The 22,468-nt window shown below is 42.8% G+C and overlaps 1 protein-coding gene across 1 annotated transcript in view; it reads left to right on the top strand.

Moving 5' to 3' along the window:
- LOC127583555 (proprotein convertase subtilisin/kexin type 7-like) overlaps positions 1-22,468 on the top strand; it is a 231,374-nt gene that overhangs the window by 67,060 nt on the left and 141,846 nt on the right. The window contains exons 7-8 of the mRNA XM_052039648.1: positions 9,350-9,488; positions 13,158-13,258. Of these exons, the coding sequence (XP_051895608.1) occupies positions 9,350-9,488; positions 13,158-13,258 (240 nt within the window). The remainder of the gene's footprint in view (positions 1-9,349; positions 9,489-13,157; positions 13,259-22,468) is intronic.

Genomic DNA, 22,468 nt, shown 5'->3' with positions numbered 1-22,468 from the left:
CCATCAGTAACTACACTGCCAGTTGGAAAGTAAGGCCTTGCAGATTTTCTGAGTACTTGAACCCTGAGGGGCTGTCTGGTTGTTAAGAGGCAAATATATTAATCAAAAATTTACCTCAGGTCAGTTGGGTGTAAGGGAAGAATGTTTGGATGAACCTGCTAACAATGTAGTGTTCTTTCAGAGTAACTGATTAGTAGTGCTGGCTATAGCTGAGCATGACTTGGCGTGACTGCTCTGAAGTTTTATTGTGGAATTTCTTCCCTCTTTTTGCAAAGAAATAATTAAGGCAATTATTGAAACAGCTGTTGGCTGGATGGTTGTGATCACAGCATCTGAAGCCTTGGGCTGAAACAAAGGAAACAGCTATTTCTGAGGTCATTTTTAAAGGGAACTGTCAGTCATTTAACTTCAGATAATGATCAAAGATTTTTTAAGCACAAAATTACTTTCTCAAACATTGAGATTCCTTACTCTAATTATTTGAAACTTTTTTTTGCTTAAATAGTGAAAAGTCTAACAAAATATGCACAGTGTAGTTGAACATGTTACTGCCTGTCTTCTCTGACTGCTCGTACTGTTGGAGATGATTCCTTGGTGGGCACTGGAGCTTTCAGCCATCCAATACTTGCTCCAGTGGTTCAAGTGTAGATGACAAGTCTCCGCAGGGTGTGGGACCATTGAAGTTTCTCACCAGAGGTTAATCCTGCCTCACCGAACTTGCATTGGTTGACGTTAGGGAAAGAAAGACTTTCATTAATTCATAAACTTCAGAGTCCCAAAAAACATTGCAGTGAACTTAGATGCTTTTGAAAAGTATTTATTGTTATTTAGGAAAACAACATAGTGCACAGCAAACTCCCATAAGGTGTAGGAGCATGTGTAGTCTATGCGGCTCCTTGAGCCTGCTCTGACATAAGATCGTGGTTGATCTGATCTGATCTTAGCTTCAGCACAACTTTCCTGGCACCCCTACAGACTAAAAATCTGTGTATCTTAGCCTGGAACCTCTTCAATAACTCAACCACCAGAGCTCTTTTTGGTCATGAATTCTAAACGGCAAGGTTATAATGACCAGACAGATGCTCATTAATGTTGAGAGAGGGATGACTACTGACCAAGACACCAGAAGAAACTCCGTCCCTTCTCCCTAAGTTGCAGTGGGCATCCACCTGTATCAGCAGATGGGGGTCTCAGGTCAATGTCTCATCCACAAGACAGCAAATTCAACAGTGCAGCATTCCCTCAGTAGCTCAAATGTCCAGTAAAGGAAGCAAGGGAGGGTGCAATGTTCTGTGGAATGTTCTTTGAGGAGGGCAGTGGGTTTAGTTTTCGATGTATGTCTTTAATGGAATAGGCTATCTGGGATCCTTCTGTGCTTTCCTCAGCCCACTTGAGGAAAAGTTGTTCTTGGGATGTATTGGTGTGGTACCAATGAGAACATCAGGAGTAAGCTAGCCGTCAGTCTGTGCCTCTTCCATATTCCTGCCTGATCCCTATATCCCCTGGTTCTCTTATTGCCCAAATATCAATCCCGGCCTCGAGCGGCACAACGCAGCTAGGATAGTCACTGCTTTGCAGCACCAGAGACCCAGATTCAGTCCTGACCTCCATGCTATCTGTGTGGAGTTTCCACCTTCTCCCTGTGACCACGTGGTTTCCTCTGGGTGCTCCGGTTTCCTATCACGTCCCAAAGGCGGGTGGGTTGGTCGATTGATTTGCCCTTGTAAGTTGCCCCCTGTGTGTAGATGAATGGAGGGGTTAGGGGATCAAAAGATAAGATTAGTGTGGGATTTGTACAGATGGGTGATCGATGCTGGGCGCAGACTCAGTGGGCCTTTCCTCTCTCAGTACAGTTTCTCTCCGACTCTTGATTCTTGAGTAAACTCAACAGAGCAACTACAGAACTGTGGGGTGGGGAATTGCAAAGATCAAATAGTCCTTGCAGTACAGTTTCCCTCCCTAAACTTTTTCCCCAACTTCCACCTCTCTTTGGGATTCTCCTTAAAGTCTCAGCCGCGTCCCCCAATATATCTTTGTGTGACTCAACTTCAGTGTTTTGTTTATAACACTCGCGGGAAAAGCCTTGGGACATTTTTGCTGCATTGAAGGCACTTTATAAACGTAGGTTGTCGCTGTCGTCCTATTAGGGAAGATAGCCGAAAGGGAATCCGGTAGAAACTTGTGAACAGGGAATTTAGAGCACATGGATGAGTGTGCGTTTTGTAACAGTTGCCTAGATGGAGAAAAAGGTTGCTGCGGGCTTAATAGACCAAACATCCTGATATGGGCTGCAACATTTTATAGTTCCGCAGTTGTTCCTATAACTCTAACACGGCAGAGCTTTTTTGTTATTCATTCAAGGGATGTGAGCTTTTGCAGTCTGAGCCAGCATTTAATTGCCCATCCCTAATTGCCCCTGAGAAGGTGGTGGTGAGCTGCCTTTTTGAACTGCTACAGTCCTTCAGGTGTGGGTATACGTTAATGTTCATTTGGGAAATTTGTTCCCAATTCAATGCCTTAAAATAAATTCTTGATTCTTTAATAAGCTTTGAGTCTAATAGAATGGAAGCAAGTTATAAGGGCTGTATTCAATTGAAAAGAATGGAAAACAGCTAACACTTGCGCTACTTTGAAAAGGTGGCAGTATAAGGACAGGACTGCAGTGTGAGCTAAGCAAAAAAAAAACCCTGAAAAGGTCACACAATAGGACTTGGAACGGTAGCTTTACATTTCTGATTAAATTACGTAAGTGTGCTTTTTAAGAAGGCTGAGGTTCGACGGCAGGAATGCTCTCTTGGCATCAACTCCATTAATGACCAGAACAGTATCCTCTAACCCAACAACCAGTGATCTTAAAGCAAACAGGCTCCCCAAAGAGCGAGTCAGAGAACCACAATAAAAAATAAAGTTCTGTCTTTTTTGGAGTGCAGTTTTTAAGGGGAAATAGTCATACTAATGGATCTTCCTTTTAATGACCTTTTTATGGACTATTCAAACAATAGTTTACAACAGAGAATTCTATTCTCTGTGTAAGAGAAATGTTTTCTCTGTGTATGAAAAATGTTTTTCTAAGTGCCCACTCTCTAACCTTTTTTAACATCTGTCTTAACTTTTTGTCCTGTCTTTGATTAGCACTAACAATTCATCACTGCTACACTGCTAGTCTCTGGAGTGGGTCTTGAACTCACAAACTATGGACTCAGTTGAGAGTCCTACCAAATCAGCCACAGCCGATGTTATAGGGAAATAAAGGGAACTGTTTGCTTCGTGTCCTCTCTAGACACAGGCAAGGTCCTGGTTGACTGGCGAGTCACTAATGTTGTTCCATTATTCAAGAAGGGAAACTGGGATAATCCTGGTAACTATAGATTGATGAGTCTCACGTCAGTGGTAGGAAGTTACTGGAGGGTATTCTTAGGGATAGGATTTATGAGCATTTGGAAAACCATAACCTAATTAGGGACAGTCAGCATGGCTTTGTGCAGGGCAAGTAGTGCCTTACTAGCTTGATTGAGTTTTTTGATGAGGTGACGAGGGTGATTGATGAAGGTAGAGCTGTGGATGTTGTCTACGTGGATTTTAGTAAGACTTTTGACAACATCCCTCATGGGAGGCTCACCCAGAAGATTAAGATGAATGGGATCCATGGTGAATTGGCCGTTTGGATTCAGAAGGCTTGCCCGTAGAAGACAGAGGGTAGTGGTCGATGGGACTTATTCTAGTTGGAGGTCTGTGACTAGTGGTGTTCCTCAAGGATCTGTACTGGGACCTCTAGTGTTTGTGATGTATATAAATGACCTGGATGAAAATCTACATGGGTTGGTTAGTATGTTTGCAGATGATAGTCTTTCACTGCTGGATCGTAAAAACTTCCCAGTCCTCTGGCCCACCACCAGCCCTTGACACATTGTATGCCCGACTTTTCAATTTAACATCATCCTTGACCTCCTTTATCAGCCACGGATTATGCCTCTTTCCCACGGAATCCCTCATTCTAATTGGGATAAATTCCTGCTGAACATTATGGACCAGCTGTTGGAATATCTGCCACTGTTCATCCACTGACCTGTCTCTTAGTTTAATTTTGCAGTCCACCTTGGTCAACTCTACCTTCATATCATTACAATTACCCTTCTTTAATATAAAGACAGTGGTTTTGATCCTGTGGTGTTCTCTCTCAAACTGCATCTTGAGTTCAATCATACTGTGGTCACTACCTCCTAGATGATCTTTAACCACAAGATCTCTTATTAATCCTTCCTTACCACTCACGACCAAACCTATAATAGCCTGTTCCTAGGTACGTTCTATAATATACGGTTCTAAGAAGCAGATGGTGACACACTCCACAAATTATTCTTCTACAGTATTCTTGCTAGTTTGGTTCATCCAATCAATGTGTAGATTAAAATCTCCCGTGACAATTGCAGTTCCCTTCAAACATGCCCTAGATACTTCTCTATTTATGTTCTTTCCTATCGAGTGGTCACATTTTGGGGGGCCTTCACACTACACCCACCCATCAGTGTGCTGAATATTGCTTTAAGTACAATCCGTCTCCTTTCTGATCTTTATTTTATACCATTTGTTTCGACTTTCCTTTCCTCGAGTTTTGCTGACCAGTTTTATTGATCATTAAGCAACAAACAATCTGCTGAAAGAACTCAGTGGGTCGAGCTGCATCTATGGGAGGAAAAGAATTGTCGATGTTTTGGGTCGAAACCCTGCATCAGAACTGCAGGGTTTTGACCCGAAACATCAACCCAATCCTGATGCAGGGTTCCAACCCGAAACACTGACAATTCCTTTACTGCCATAGATGCTGCTCGACCTGCTGAGTTCTTCCAGCAGACTGTGTGTTGCTCCAAATTCCAGCATCTGCAATTTCTCATGTCTTTATTGATCATTAATGTTGAATTTAATAATAATAGTAATAATAATATTTCTTTATTAGTCACATGTACATCGAAACACAGTGAAATGCATCTTTTGCGTAGAGCGTTCTGGGGGCAGCCCGCAAGTGTGGCCACGCTTCCGGCACCAACATAGCATGCCCACAACTTCCTAACCTGTACGTCTTTGGAATGTGGGAGGAAACCGGAGCACCCAGAGGAAACCCACTCAGACACGGGGAGAACGTACAAATCCCTTACAGACAGCGGCCGGAATTGAACCCAGGTCGCTGGCTCTGTAATAGCGTTACGCTAACCACTACGCTAACGTTACTTGCTTTAATATTTCTTTATTGCTGTTGCTATGCAATGGTTAACTCTAGCACTCTGATGATGGCCTGTAATTTGCAGCAGAGTTATTTCAATCCTACCTGTAAATACAAGGGCTCAAACCATATCAAGTCTTCCCTGTCAGTAGTGCAGAAGAGCAACTTCTCACTGATGACTCAAACTTGGTGCTAATCTACTGGGAAACAGCACCATGTTGTTGCTGCTCTTGTACGTACACTGGGTTAAATTGCATACTGTTGTGTCCTTGCATTGTCAGAGTCATAATGAAGGCAGCTTAATGGGAAGTAAAGTGACAAGATGCACTGTTTTTTTGCTCTGAGCAGTGTTTCACGGCCATGGAGTTTTGGACACGATTAAGTAAAAATTCTCACTCAAAGCTCCAGTGCCAATTTGGATCTTTGCTGCCAGAGATGCCTGCTTTCAGGAGAGAGGTTAAACAGAGGCCCTGTCCACTGTAAAATATTTCATGGCATTACTTTGAGGAATTTCATCCCTGGTGCCCTAGGTTGACACCTGCAGGTGAACCAACACAAAGGCTTGGTATCTGAACTGCATACATTTTCTGTTTGTTGGAGATTGCTGTGTTTCCTAGATGACAAGTGACTGCACTTCACAAGTATTCCATTGGTCATAAAGTACTTTAAGATGACTTGAGGCTTGTAAATAGTGTATGAATTGCAGGCTTATTTTGTTCATCTGGAACACAGTTGCCTTTTCATTTGGAATGCAGATTAACCAAGATCTAATTGAATTGTGCAGCAACCTCAATGCTGAGTCTTTATTTCTCTTCTGTTCTCTCTCACTTTTCCACTTTGGAATAAATCCCAAACCCAAACTTGGATCTGTTGGTTTCCACCAGCTGGAATATACACCAATTAATGAGACTGGATTTGAAGTTGAGAAATTAAAAACAGAAAGTGTTGGAAATGTTCAGCAGGCCAAGCAGCATCTGTGGAGAGGGAAACAAGGGCACTGTTTAAGGTCAGTGACCTTGCACAGAACTAGTTCTGATGAAAGGTCGTTGACTTGAAAGATTGATTCTGTTTCTCCCTAATGATGCCTGGTCTACTGAGCATGTCCAGCATTTACTGTTTTTACTTCAGATTTCAAACATTTGCAGTTGTTTGCTTTCTTTATTTCAATTTTAGGAGTCTGTTGTGCTCAAAATAGAAGCATACAGAGGCTAAACAGCTTGAACATTCATACTTCAGTTTTCTTTGAAGGAGGCCACACTCTGGAACTTCTAGCGGAATTGGATTTACTTATTGAACACCTGCTCTGAATGCTGCTATGTGTTTTCTCTTGAAGCAGGGAATCTGCTTTGTCCAAATAATTTACATATTCCACCAATATTAAATAGTGATATTAATGGTTATTATTAAATTGGGGGAAACAGGATAGTATGTGCTTGTTAACTATGAGCTGTTCGTAAATTCTGCACCAATGTCAAAAATGATCTTTTAAGCAATACCTACCGATTCAGTACAAATGTTCCCATCTATTGTAATGTTATAATGGCAGTGTGGAAGCTAGCAGTGAAATGTTTAATCCATGGCCATTTAAGCTTGATGCACACCTTCCTTCTGTTGTACAGCCATCGAGCACATGGTCGCTGAATAGATTTATAGAGACTCTAAGTAACTGAACGTGAAATGCTGGTAAATACTGTGCTATGACAACTGCTCCCAATATACAGGTTTCAGTACCTGTAGGTTCTGCATGCAATATTCATGTTGCATAGTGCAATCTGCAACCAGCCTCATCTGGTCTTCCCGCACGAGACCTTGGAAAGTGGCCAGATCCTTCATTCCGCACTGTTATTTAATTCCCCTCCCTTCCAAACCTGTCTGGTCCCAGCCTTATTTGGAGGAATGTTTCCGCTGTCCCAGATGATGAGATTATTAAGTTGTCACAGACTTTGAATCAATGCACCACTGGTAGCAGTGTCTCAACTCAACAAGCCTTCAGTGCATTGCTGAGGAGTTCTACCACATATCACTCTGCACAAGTAACTTCACTCAGCTGGCAAACACCTGACTGAAGGGTTTGAAGACTGAAAGAAGCACAGTGTTGGGGGGAGTGGGGAAGGATTGGGACCTGTTTTCTGTTTTGTGCACAGGGGGGGCGCCAAACCAAGCACCACAGGCATCTACAAAGCATATTATTGGCTGTTTGAAATATGCATACTCCATACCAAGGGAAAACTATCCAATAAGTGCAATTCCAGCCTTCTGTTTCTCCAAACTGGCTTGCTAGTGAATCCTCAACTTTGCCTTGCTCAGATAAAGTTCTGGTGAGAGTGATTTGAGCATCAAAGGCTCGACAGATCTAGACCGACACTCCACTGCAGTGACAAGGGAGTGCTACACTGGCAGAGCTCCTATCTCATTTTATCTTGTGGATGAGATATTGAACAGAAGTCCTGTCTATTCTCTCAGATGGACATAAGAGGTTCCTTTTGTCCTGGGCAATATCTATCCATTATTGATATCACTATAACAGATTATCTGGTCATTAGTAGACTGCTCTTTGTGAATGCTCTCACAAGAGAGACTGCAGCTGCTGGAAACCAATTTTTTTTCTGTCCCCCACCCTTGTATTCTGGCTTCTGCCCTCTTTCTTTCCAGTCCTGATGAAGGATCTCGGCCCAAAACATCAACTGTTCATTTCCCTCCACAGAGACTGCCTGACCCGCTGAGTTCCTCCAGCACTTTCTGTGTGTTGCTCTTTGTGAATACCTGCCATTTACAACTTCCCTTGTACCTGTACCTCAAAGGTGTAGTTCATTGTAAATTGAAAAAATAACAAGATGCTGAAGGAACTCAGCAGGCCAGGCAGCATCTGTGGAGAAAAGCAGACGGTCAGCGTTTCGGGTCAGGAGCCTTCTTCGGGACTGGCTTTTCTCTTAGATAGCCCTCCATTTTTCTATCATTCATGTGGCTATGTGGGAGGGAAGGGTTAGATAGATCTTAGAACAGAATAAAATGTCAGCACAACATCGTGGGCCGAAGGGCCTGTACTGTAATGTTCTATGTTCTATCTTGTCGTTGTTCATTTAGATTCCAGCATCTGCAGTCCTTTGTTCTTTCATTGTAAATTACTTTGTTACATCTTGAAAGGGACATTAAAGTTGCTTTAAAAATGAAGATTTGTCTTTTTGCTTTGTCGTAAAAGAGTTTATTGCATGGACTATAAGTCCTTTGGCTCAAGTGTGTTTTGCACTTTAAGTGTTTTATTGCCAATACACAATGGCCTAAAGTCTCTGCTGCAATGTATGTCTAAAGCACCACTTACAAGAAAACCAGACTAGTAAAACCTTTCATGTACATTTATTTTGATTAAAAGCTGGTCTCTTATCTGAACCCCCGGAACGTTCCACAATAGGAATTATAGAACATAGAACAGTACAGCACAGAACAGGCCCTTCAGCCCACAATGCTGTGCCGACATAGCTATTCCCTCCTACCTACACAATGCCCATATCCCTCTCTTTTCCTCTCATTCACATGCCCATCCAAGCCCTTCTTAAAACCCCCCAATGAATTTGCCTCCACCACCCTATCAGGCAACTCATTCCAGGCATCCACACTCTCTAAGTAAAAAGCCTACCCCTCACGTCTGTTCTGAACCTACCCCCTCTCACCTTAAATGCATGCCTTCTGGTATTGGATCGCTCAATAATGGGAAAAAGATATTGCTTGTCCACCCTATCTATGCCCCTCATAATTTTATACACTTCCAACAGATCACCCCTCAGCCTCCGCCGCTCCAGACAAAAGAGCCCAAGTTTGTCCAGCGTCTAATCTGGGCAGCACATGCCACATGCCCTCTAATCTTGTCACATGCCCTCTAATCTGGGCAGCATCCTAGTAAACCTCCTCTGCACCCTCTCCAAAGCCTCGATGTCCTTCCTATAGTGAGGTGACCAGAATTGCACGCAATACTCTAACCAGAGTTCTATAGATTAGGATGAAAATATATATACCACTGAAAGAATGGATTGGCAATCTCAGTGTGTAGTTATAACCCTTCAAGGAGCTCATTAAACTGTGAGCACCTTTTCCATGCTAATGATTGATCTTTAACTCCTTGTACCCCTCATGTAGGCTGCATTACAGCATGGTGTCATGGCAGGCCGTCGGGGCTTTGGAAGTATTTTCGTGGTGGCCAGTGGAAACGGAGGACAATACGAGGACAACTGTAACTACGATGGCTACGCAAACTCCATCTACACTGTTACAATTGGTAGGTAGCTTGCCAATGATTCATGCTGGGTGAATCACTCAATCAGGTCAAAGGGGGGAAAAGCATTTGCTAAAGTATTCTTGGTGCCCTGTGCCAATGGCATTCTGATAATTTAATGAACAGCTCTGGTGCATGATTCGAGCAAAGAGGGTGGCCTGGATGTTTGTGTACTAATTCCAGGCTGCACATTGAGGGCAGTTTTATTTCACAGAATGCTGAGTTCTTTTGTTTCAGTGAATGGGTTGCAAAGGATACCCTTGTTTAAGGTCATTAACTCTTCAATGGCCAGAAAGGCACCTCTGAACTCTATATGCCTTATGTCCCAAGAGTGGAATCTTCTGACCCCATCCTGATATTGGAATGTGGACTCCGGAGACCGACCCACCTCTTGCTCTAAATAAATAGAGCCTCGTGGAGTGTCCCCACTTTCATGTCCTGAGGGAAAAAAACGCTTCTTTCCCCCAACTTGGCAAGTGATATTTTAAGATAAGATTTCTTTATTAGCCCACATGTACATTGAAACACACAGTGAAATACATCCTTTGCATAGAATGTGCACAAGTGTCGCCACGCTTCCGGGTGCCAACATAGCACACTCACAACTTTCTAACCCGTATGTCTTTGGAATGTGGAAGGAAACCGGAGCACCCGGAGGAAACCCACGCAGACATACGGGGAGAACATACAAACTCCTCACAGACAGCAATGGGAATTGAACCCGGGTTGCTGGCGCTGTAATGGCGTTACTCTAAGCTAACCAAACTCCAGTTTGCTCCAAACTTGTGCATTGTTTGACATTCCCAAGGCTATGGTGTCTGATAGGGATTGTAATCTCCTCCAAACTCATGATGAGAGCCTTCAGTCCTGTTGATAACTAGAAATTTGTCCACCTTCTTGACAGAAACTTAACAGACTGGGCAAAAGTATTTGGTTTATTCCACGTGTAATTGCCCTCAGTTGGGGAATGTGGATACTTTTAGTGCTAGCTCAAAGATTAAGTGACTGGACACGTTATATCTGAGAAAGGCACGGTAGTGTAGTGGTTAGCGTAACGCTTTACAGCGCCAGCGACACGGGTTCAATTCCGGCCACTGTCTGTAAGGAGTTTGTACATTCTCCCTGTATCTGCGTGGGTTTCCTCCGGGTGCTCTGGTTTCCTCCCACATTCCAAAGACGTACGGGTTAGGAAGTTGTGGGCATGCTATGTTGACGCCAGAAGCGTGGCGACACTTGCGAGCTGCCCCCAGAACACTCTACGCAAAAGAAGCATTTCACTGTGTGTTTCGATGTACATGTGACTAATAAAGACATCTTAAAAGTCAAACTGGATATTTTCTAATGGTGATTGGACATTAGAGACTGTGAAAATATGGGTATCAACCAATACAAATCCCAGAATGCTAGTGTGGAAGGTAATCAAAAAGTCTAATGAGAGATCATTCTTTATTTCTATAGGATAGGACAACAAAAGTGAGGAGATAGTACTTGGGTCTTTATTTGTGTGGCTCCATTTATTTAAGCGCTATGCACTGAAATTATAATTACCATGGAATGACACACAGAGACAAACATTTCCAGGTTTTCTATCACGCCAGTAATTTGACCAATGTTTCCCACCACGAGTAGCACTGACACTATTTCAGTTTCTGTCATCACACAGACAACACTCCAGTTGGAGCATTTCAGGGGGAATTGGACCATGTTGTCCCAATAATGGCTGTGGCTGGGCATTCCCAGGATAAGCACGTCTTCATTAGACATTGCTGGACTAGGACCCCACCAACATCAGCGTTATGTTTAACCTTTCTATGTTTCAAGGTCCTTCTAAACCTTCAATGTTTCCTTTCCTCACCTTCCAATCTCTTCCTATCAATCGTTCTTCTTTTCCATTCGTTCTAGTCTCTTCCCTCCCTACCTTCCCTGCAGTCACTTATCTGATTACCGACCTAACCTCAGCCTTGAATCAGACCTACAACCACTGGCCCTCTTTCTCCACTCACCACTCCAATCCTCAAGGTCCTGGCCAGCATTATTTTGATCTCTGGGAAGTGCAATGCCTGCTTGGTGCTTGGCATTAAAATTTACAGCGACAGACTCACAGCTGAAGCGTTGGAGTTGAACTATGTAATGACCATGTGGTGCACCCATTGGGCATAAATCTGTTCATTATCCTATTGCTGTTTGTGAGATTTGCAGTGCACAGTTTGACTGCCATGGACACAACAGTGACGTTTTTATTTGTTCATTTTTTTGGCACTACAGTAAGGCCATCCCTAATAGTCCTTGAGGAGGTGGTGGTGAGCTGCAACTTTGAAGTGCCACAATCCTTCCAGAGTAGGTGATCCCTCAGTACTTTGGGACAGGGAGTCACAGGATTTACCAAGGAAGGAACAGCAATATCTTTCCAACTTGGAGGGGAACCTGCAGGTGGTGGTGTTTGCATGCATCTGAAGCCCTTGTCCTCCTCGATGGCAGAGGTTGCAGGTTTGGGTTTGGGACTAGATTTCAAAAGTGTGTACTTGGCTGTAAAGCACCTCGGGGCATCTGAAAGGAATGGGAAAGGTGCTATATAAATGCATGCCTTTATTGTGAATATTATATGACTGTGAAAGCTCTTGCGATTTTCACATTTAAGAACAGATGACCTCTTTTTAATTCCCCCGGCCAGTATTCTAACGTTGGAATGTTGGCCCTTTTTGAATTTACTACACCAAGTGACTGAAATATAATTAACTTCTCAGCCGTATCCTTGAATATTCAAGTACATATTTCAACTTGAAGTATCCACAGAGAATGAATAACAGCAAAAGGAGTGGTTAGTTTTAACTGTTTGCGTCATGAGTCTCTAATGCCCAACTGCTCTATAACAATTTATGGAGACATTGGGCCTACTTGTGACTGGAGACTGCAATCCTGCCAATGAAGAGCAAGCAGTTTGTGTGAAGAAATTCTTGTTGAAATCTTCTCCCATCTCCCCTTCTCAGTCTAAGTTGAGTCGAGAGGGAGTTGAGTTTTCAACTGGATGGACTGGCTTTCGGAGAGAAAATGTACGTGCTGGAAATCTAAAATGGCAACAATTTTCATTTTTACAGAACCTTTGAGGCAAGGTGCTTCACAGGAACGTGGTCAAACAGAAAATGATATTGAGCCATGTTTAGAGATACTCAGGCAGATGACCAACAGCTTGGGCAAAGAGATGGGGTTTGGGCAGCATGTTAACGAGAGGAAGAGGGGTTTAGGAAGGATTTCCAGAGACTAGTCTTGAAAGTGTAGCCTCCAGCAAGGTATGCAGAAGTTCAGAACTTTGGTGGATAAAACCAGTGTGCCCAGAAGATTGCAGAGAGAGAGAGAGAGAGAGAGAGAGAGAGGGGAGATCACAAGAAATGGTTACATTTGCTGTTAACCTGAAGAAAAATACACCATGTTGTCAATAATTACCTTGCCATTCTGGTGTATCTTTATATGAAATGATAAATAGTGGAAAATATACTATTTAGTTACCACAGGCAAATTTTTGGTTTAAAAAAAACACCCAGTTTATGTTTATTGTTCCTTTTTGAAAAGCCTGGGCACTGTGATTTAGCCGAATTTGCAGAGGGAATATTTTATCATTATGCTGTTTTCTGAAGTGCTTTGGCTCTAATCTGGCTTTGTTCTGTCTCTCCCCAGGAGCAGTCGATGAAGAAGGCCACATGCCATTCTATGCAGAGGAGTGCGCCTCCATGCTAGCAGTCACCTTCAGCAGTGGCGACAAGATGATGAGAAGCATTGTAAGTTTGCACAGAGTTGCAGTGCTCTTCATTAATTCAGATCAAGGGGAAAATCATTGTCTGGCTTTCAAGATCACCAAACTTTGTTTTATAAACTAATGGAAAAAAATGATCATATTTTATACTAGGCAATATCTTCCTCTCACTTGGGTAAAGAAATACAAGAAGCAAGTATACTAATAATGATTTCCTCATGTTAAACATCTAGAAAGTGGGAGAAAAAATGTATTCTTGCAGAGATTGGTCACAAAAACTAATTGAGAATTAGGATATCTCTCCTTTCCAGTGTTTCCTGAAGTCAGGTTGAGTTTATTGTCATGTGCACAAGTACGGTGAGGTACAGGTACAATGAAAAACTTGCTTGCAGTGGCATCACAGGCATGTTGGTTCACACAACACACACAACGTAAATTATACAAGACAGTGAAGAAAGTAAAAGACCACAAAACAAGACATTTGTGCAAAAAAAACAATCAGAGACAAGTCCATGGTAGTGCGTGAGGTGGTCTGTGGTATTCCACTGCTGAGGTAGGATTAGCTCTTTGGTACCTGTGGTAGCTCTTGGCAATGCCCGCACCAAAACACGGTGCTTTAAATAAGATGGACTGTGCAAATAAAAATGACCTGAAAGGATCGTGAAAAATCTTGTGACTTGTTCAGCACTGCAGATGGCTTGGTGGAAGCTCTGTACTTGGTGTGTTTCTGCATTCCCTGCAGTTTGGTTTTCTGCATTCTGAAGGCTTCACAATAAATGGAGAGTAGAGTGTGAAAGGTCCCTGACCTCACTGTAATGTTGCTTCCATGTGGAGGTGGGCAATCGAGCCCTGTACACCCATCATCATTCTCACATTAGATCCTAAGGAGTCCGGACAGATGCATTGTGAATATGGTCGAAGGAATGGTGGTAGGGAGGTAGAAGTTTGCCTTTGGTCATTGTGCATATGTATCATTTGCCAGTGGTATTGCCTCCATGTATTCAGTATGACCAGGGACCAATGCTCTCACATTCCTTTAGCTCACTAAAGATGAATTTCCCCCTCTATAATCGAGAAACCAGGAAAATGATCACATTCCCACAGCACCGGATTTCATCAAACTTCCTGCATAGGACTTAGATAAAATTTGAGCAGGCACTGAAATGGGATTAGCGTAATAGAGCGTTTCATGGACTGAAGGGCTTGTTTCCAAACTAAGACTCTAATGTGGTCCCCAGTGATTGCTGCAATATTTGATCATATGTCTCTTTGCAACAACTGTGCTTGAGCAGTTGGCCTCGACCACCTGTATGATTCACAGGCTGAAGATGCTGCTCCCCTATTTGTTTGAATTTTGCCCCCCTCTGTAAAGGGCAGAGGGATTGGCCAGCCCGATTATCCATTCATATCTAGAGTATGCTTCTACTATGTGGCAAGTTATTGGCTTCTTTTTTTTATCTCCACTCTGAAGAATGATACTTACAGTAAATGTTTATGTTTCTGCATTTTTTATAATAAAGGACAATATGGAGGTAATAATCTGAGAGGGGAAAATGATTGCCATTTTTCCTTGTAACAATAAAGGAGTATTTCAGCCCATTGAATCTATGCCGGCTCATTAGAGCAATCCTATTCCCCCAGTTACCTACCCTGTAATCTATTCTCCTCACATTCCCATCAGTTCCCCCAGATTCTAGCACTCACCGACCCACCAGGGGAAATGTTACAGTGCCCAATTAACTTTCCTACATGCACGTGTTCGGGATGTGGGAGAAAACCAGAAGACCCGGGGAAACCCACGCGATCGCAGAGAGAACGTGCCAGCTTCACACAGAAGACAGCACCCAAGCTCAGGATTGAACCCAGGCACTTACAGCCGTGAGGCAGCAGCACTACCTGTTGCATCACTGAGACCTCCCTGTGATTTATTCATTCAGGCCTGTTAAAACACCAACCTGTTTATATTGAGCAAGCATTGGAGAGGGAGTGAGGGTTGCAAGCAAGGGTTTGGTGCTTTACGGCAGGTAAACATGCATCCACATGGGATAAACAAAGGAATGAGAGGGCTGAAGGGCAAAAACGTGCAGCTGCTGGAAATTTGAAATAAAAACAAAGGGCTGGAAATACACATCTGTGGAGGGAGAAGCAGAGCTTAAAGTGAAAGATGAAACAAAAGGTCTTTGATCTGAAATGTTATCTTTGTTTCTCTCCAAAGAAGGTGCTGAGTTTGGTGCTCACCAGGTTTGGGGCACAGTGGTGCATCATTTGATTCTGACCTTTGGTGCTGTCTGAATGGAGTCCACATGTTCTTCCCATGATCATGTGGGTTTTTGCTGGTAGTCCCACATCTCAAAGAGGTGCTGGTTGGTAGGTTAATTGGCCACTATAAATTACCTTATTATCCTTAGTGTGGGTGGGTAATAGAAGAATCAGGGGGGAGTTGGTTGGCACATGATAGAGAATAGGTTCCAGGGAAATATGTGAGAGATGGGGATTGCTGGGATTTCCCTGAGAGCCAGCATAGACTAGGTGGGCCAAGTGGTCTCCTTTTGTCATGAGAAAATATGAAAATAACAAATGGGAGAAAACCAGGTGGAACTAGAAGTGGGCAGGTGGACCAGAGAATGTGGATGCTAGGGGAGGACGGAGTGGTTTAAATGCAACAGAGCATCCTAGGAGAAAAAGGCGAGTTCACCTGTCCTGAGGATAGAATGACTGAGATGGTCTTGGTGATGTGGGTAGGCTGGAAATTGATGGTTAGGAGCTAACAATGCGATGGAAGAACTTTAAATAGAAACAGAAGTAAAGCAAATTGCACTTAGAGCTCAGTATTGACTGAGACCAGGACAGGGTCAATGCTTCAGGTTAGTTCTCTTCACCTGAAGTACTATCTGAGTCCCAACATCCACATTCGTTTCTTTGTAATGCGGAAAGAAGATTGGAAATGGCACCGTAGTTGGACATAACAAAAAGGCCGGGTGTAGATCCTTTGGTGGGTGTAAAGCTAAGGGATTGAGCACTGAGGAGAAGGACCCTTTAAGGTTGGTTCAACAGTGAGGCCACAGAGTGAGTTATTGAAGCAAAGTTTGTGCATGGAATGAATGAAAATATGTAAGAGTCTGAATAGCCATCTTGTAATAAGGACGGGGAACCTGAGCGAGGCATTGCTACCAGGCATAGTCCTTATAAAGGTACGCAGAGTGAAAACGTTAAGGAAACTAAAGGATGCAGTGAGGTATGTCCTTTTTAATTTTTGGTCATTGTGACTAAGTTCAGTAATTGCCAGAGGTAAACATTGTGTACGACCAAGCCTAAATATTGCCTAATCGGTTACTACTAAATCTATCTCTTCCACTCCCTAAATGTCAATTCATCTGATATAATGGAGCAAAGAGCAGAAAAGCAAACCCTTTCCCATTCATTCCACATGTACAGCAATCATAGAAGTTCTTGAAAATCATTTGTTAAGTTTCTACTAACTATATTTTCTCATGTTTGCTTGTTGGTTCAAAGACACTCCCTCCAGTGCCCCGGCTGTGTATTATTGTAAAGGGCTTGTGCCCTTCCTGCTGATCTCTCTTGCTGCTCTCATGATTTCAATCATTCCCTTCATCTCTCTCATCACTTCACTCTTTGCCCTCAGCTTCTCATCTGACTCTGTGATAAATAATTCAGAAACTTGTCCAGTTGTCAGGTTCCGGTTCACACTAATGCAATGATTCCTGAATTGGTCTTTTGAGTAAAAGAAACTGTTGGAACACTAGCAGAAAAGATAGCGATCACGAGGATGACCCAGAACACTTTGCAATGATTAAGTACATTTAAAGTGTAGTCATTGTTGTAATACAGGGAAAGAGAGCAATCAAATTATACGCAACAATGGCCCCACAGCTGCCAAATGACATTAATGCTCTGATTGCCTGTTTTTGTTACTGTTGGGTGAGAGAGAAATTTCCAGATAGAGATCTTGCCTTCCCATTTGAGAACGGGATCTCTTACACCCACCTGAGATGCAAGATCAAACCTAGATTTAAAAGGCAGAGCAGGAGCTGGGTTGGGATGGGTGGGGAGTACTGAGTATAGTCAAAATATCAGCAAAACAATTAGTTAAGGTCAGAAGTCGAATTCATGGTCATATACACATGTACATGTGTGCACAGGTACAATGAAAAACTTACTTGCAGCAGCATCACAGGCACAAAGCATCAGATAAGCAGCATTCACAAGAAAAACATAAACTATACACAATTTTTACAAGAAAGAAGACAATTAGAATAAAAGAACAAAGTCCATTGTAGTGCAAAGTGGTCATAGTATTGCTATACTGAGGTAGTGATTAGGGTTGTGCAGGTTGGTTCAAGAACTGAATGGTTGAAGGGAAGTAGCTGTTCTTGATCTTGGTCTGGGACTTTGAGGCTTCTATGCCTCATGCCCGATGGTAGCTGCGAGAAGGGTGGGGACCTTCGATGATGGATGTTGCCTTCTTGAGGCAGTGCCTCATGTAGATACTTCCGATGGTGGGAAGGGATGTGCCTGTGATGTATTGGGCTGAGTTTGCTACTTTCTGCAGCTTCTTACATACGCATTCGAATTGCCGTACCAGACCATGATGCAACCAGCCAGGATACTTCCAACTTGGGGTTCAGATTCCTGAGACTTCACATAATCCAGGTTGACACTCCAGTGCACAGGCAGAATTGGCAAAGTTTGGTTATTTTTCAACCTCTCTAAGATCTTAAACAAATTGCACACATCTCTTTTGTGGGTTTGCAATGGAAGCTTCATAGAAACATGCCACTGAGTTTATTTTTTAGCAATACTGTTTATTAAAATTCGAGCAGGTAACAATATTGGATAAGTCCACGTGAGATGAAAAGGTCCCTCGTTAGACAAAGTCACCACTGATTGGTTAGTTTCACTACATTCTACTGTGAATTTTGACCCAATGAGCTTTAATGGAAAATGATGCAGAGGAATGTTGGCTGACGAGGGGGATTGGGTTAATGACATTGAATAGTTTGAACACTCTTTCTGTGCTTAAACATGAAGAACATGACCACTTGGGTGAGGTATTGGAGTGAACTTCACAGATATGGAGCAATTAAACACATGGAGATATGAGAGATGGAATCCAAATAGAAATTCATACACAGACTAGGTACAGTACACAGTGACTAATTAACACAACTGAACAGTATGTTCTTGTTTAAATTAACACACATTCAGATGGCCCTAGGGTGCCTCAATAATTTGTGAGCAAAATTAGAAATTTCTCATGTCAGTTCTAAGTATCCTACCCAGTATCCCAAGGCTGTGACCAATGGTTCTGGGCTTCCCCACCAGCAGGAACAATCTTCCTGCATTTAGTCTGTCCAATCCTGTCAGGATTTTATAAATTTCATTGAGGCTCTCCCTCTTGCTCTTCTAAACTTCTGTGAGCACAAGCCCAATAGTTGAAATCTCTCATTGTCAGTCCTGCCTTCCCAGGAATCTGTCTGCTGTGACCTGCAAGGTTATGTACCTGGTGCCAGCAGGTGAGATTAGGTGCAATACACAAAAAGTGCTGGAGGAACTCAGCAGGTCAGGCAGCATCTATTGGAGGGAAATAAATGGTCGATGTTTCAGGCCGAGAGCCTTCATCAGGACTGCCTGAAGGGTCTTGGTCCTGATGAAGGGTCTCGAGCCAAAACGTCGACTGTTTATTCCCCTCCATAGATGCTGCCTGACCTGCTGAGTTCCTCCAGCACTTTTTGTGTACTGCTCCAGGTTCCAGCATCTGCAGAATTTTTTGTCTCAAGTGAGAGTAGGTGTCGTTTTCCACCATTACAGACATAAATTTTTTCAAGGAGGCTTTGAGAACATCCTTGAATCTTTTCTTTGGTCTGTCTAGTAATCACCAGTTCTAAAAGTAGTGTCTGTTTCGGCAGTCTATTTTCAATGATTCCAACGTAAGGCAGTGATGCATTGCCAGGCACAGGTGGGAATGTAACGTTGACACTACGCTCAGATAAGACATATCATTGAATGGGGGAAGCATGCTGGTGGGGCTGAGTGGCCAACTCCCACTCCTCATTGGTTTGGCACCAGAGACGGTCCCCTGCAGTTCCTTGAAGTAGCACCAGGGGATATTTTATATCCACCCGAAAGAGTGGCTGGTATTTGTTTTAAACTGATGCATATTCTGATGGCCCAAGTGCTTCTAAATTGTCTTCACGTAAAGGATTTATCTGAAAAATGGTACCTCTGGCACTGTAGCATTCTCTCAGTACACGACTAGAGGTTCCCCCTAGGTTTTTTGTGTTCTGGACTAGGACTTGCCTCTGAACTAGAAGGTTGTGGGTTGAAGTGCACCTGTTGATCCACAGTTGGTGTTTAAATTGCCATTCCATTTTGGGATCCTTTTTTGTGCCTCTTGCAAACCAACTACAGATTAACAGTTGTTAATGTTTAGGAGCTTTCCTTTTGTCTGCCAGAATTAAAGGGAGTGAAATAATTGCCTGAAACACAAACAATCCGGGCTACACCCAGCTAATCTATTAATGCAATACTGGACATTTTACAGGGTAAATGCATTTACAGAAGTCAATCCAAGTGATTAAATATGCATATTAATGTTAAAGAGGAACTGTGGCTTAATTAAAACAATACAGACTCGCGCCTTTTTTTTTCTTGGTTTATTCTCTGCGAAGTTGCTTTATTGCTTGGCTAGAATTTTTAGCTCTGCAATGGATTCAGAATGTGCACCAAGACTTGAGTTTAAAGTGTTTTTGGAAATATCTCTAATTGATTGAAGAAGTGCTGCCCAGTTGGAACAGCTGTCCCTCAGAGGAGTCAATAAGTTGTAGGTCTACGAAGGAGACTGGATTTTCATGGCAGAATTTGCGTATATAGGACATTTTACAGCCAGCAATTTACTTATGAAGTCATCAGTGTTGTACAGGGACAATTGCAGTGGACAGTTTAAGTGGCATGATCCAACTGGGGACCAATTTCTGAGGGGTAAATGGTAATTGGTTTATTATTGTCACATGTACTGAGATACAGTGAAAAACTTCTTTCGTTTGCATGCCATCCATACAGCTCATTCCAAACATAAGTATGTTTCTGTCATTCTGTCATTCCAAACAATGACAGAATGCAGTTACAGAGAAAGTGCAGTGCAAGTAGACAAATAAGGTGCAAGGGTCACAACGAGGTAGATTGAGAGATCAAGAGTTCATCTTTATTGTACAAGAGGTCCTTGACATTCATAGTGCTGCCTTCCTCCTCTTCAGATAGTGATGTGGGATATTCCACAACTTGAGGATGCAGACATGACCTCAGTTAAACCTCTCTCCTGAAGGAAGGCATCTCCAACAACACAGAGCTCCCTCAGTGAAGCTGGGATTCCAAATTACAACCACAATCCACAACTATCTGAATGGGGTTACCACCAACTGAGTAAGAAATTAAGAGAACACTTAAGAGAAATTTGATGGCAGGTTACCCAGACATTTAACGTCAAGCACCAGAATTTGCCTTATTTCATAGCAAAGCAGTGCTGTGTCCTTAAACTTGAAAGCATTTACACCTCCATCTCATTCCTCCAGGACTTGATAATATCCTTTAAAGTTCAAGCAAAGGCCTAATTAGGTAAAGGTTTTTGGAGCGTTCAGCTGAAAGCATTGCAGAGATTTACTTAACAAGGTTTTTACACCACTGTCTGTTTACTATCACATGAACATCCATTTCACAGAATTGGAAACTGTACCTAACTGGCAGTCATTCAGGACTTTAATTAACCGAGGGTTAAATGGGATAGAAAACCAGATGCAATCTCATTTCAAATGTTTCTGAAAAGGTCAATGTCTGGATTGTGCAGGATATTTTTTATTTAACACGGTATAAATAAGAAATTCGATTGGCATGCCAGCCTAAATTCCACTTTCAGATGTCAACACATTATTGTTTTAAGTTTCTGGTTTATTAGCTGTGATTTGCATTGCAGCCCGCCTTTGAAATCTGAAAACTTTGTTTCACAACCAGAACGAGACCATTTTTTGGCAGCAGTGTTGCCACTGCTGTTTCTACTCACTAATGAGGAATCTGGAGCCTCACTGCTGACGGTGGAAATTCCCCCAAGACCATTTGGGTCATTTTATTTCAACTTTTGAAAGTGAAGTCCCAAACCTGGTGCGGTAATCACGTCAACCAGAGTTCTTTTGACCCTCACCAATTTTTATCGATGTACCATAGAAAGCATCCTATGCAGATGCATCATGGCTTGGTATGGCCACTGCTCTGCCTGAGACTGTAAGAAACTGCGGAGAGTTGTGGACACAGCTCAGCACATCACAGAAACCAGCCTCCCCTCCGTGGACAGTGTCAACACTTCTCACTGCCTTGGTAAAGCAGCCAACATAATCAAAGACCCCACCCACCCTGGACATTCTCTCTTCTCCTCCCTCCCATTGGGAAGAAGATACAAAAACCTGAAAGCACGTACCACCAGGCTCAAGGACAGCTTCTTTCCCGCTGTTATAAGACTATTGAACAGTCCCCAAGTACAATAAGATGGACTCTTGACCTCACAACCTCATTGTGGCCTTGCACCTTATTGTCTACCTGCACTGCACTTCCCTGTAACTGTTACACTTCATTCTGCATTCTGTTAGTGTTTTCCCTTGTACTACCTCAATGTACTGATGTAATGAAACGATCTGTATAGATAGCATGCAAAACAAAGCTTTTCACTGTACTCAGTACATGTGACAATAATCAACCAGTTTACCCTGGTTTGACCTTGTTCTGTGCCGGGTTGGCTACAGGCAGTACTGGAGTTAGAGCTGCTGCCTCATAGCTCCAGCGATTCTGGTTCAATCCTGACCTCTAGCACGGTATCTATGGAGTTTGCATGTTTTCTCTGTGACCATGTGAGTTTCTCCAGATGCTCCACTTTCTTCCCACATCCCAAAGGTGTGCAGATTGTCAGGTTAATTAGTCACTTAGTTAACCAGAGGGGCAACCAATATTCTAGTGGGCAAATTTACTTTTGCCACCAGGGAGGGCTTAAACTAGATTGGCGGTGGGGGGGTAGGACTCGTGAGAGCGAAATCGATGAGAAGACAGGGGTACGTGCAGCAACCAAAGAGTGTAAGCCTAGAATCAGGATGGCCATGTTTACAGTAAAAGGCAGGTAGGACCACTGCTTTAAATTGCATCTATTTCAGTGCACGTAGCTTAACAGGTAAGGCGG

This window comes from Pristis pectinata, chromosome 27 (assembly GCF_009764475.1).
Source record: "Pristis pectinata isolate sPriPec2 chromosome 27, sPriPec2.1.pri, whole genome shotgun sequence".
Taxonomy (NCBI): Eukaryota; Metazoa; Chordata; class Chondrichthyes; order Rhinopristiformes; family Pristidae; genus Pristis; species Pristis pectinata.
Note: the sequence above shows the minus strand (reverse complement) of the source record. Positions and strands in the feature narration are given on the sequence as shown.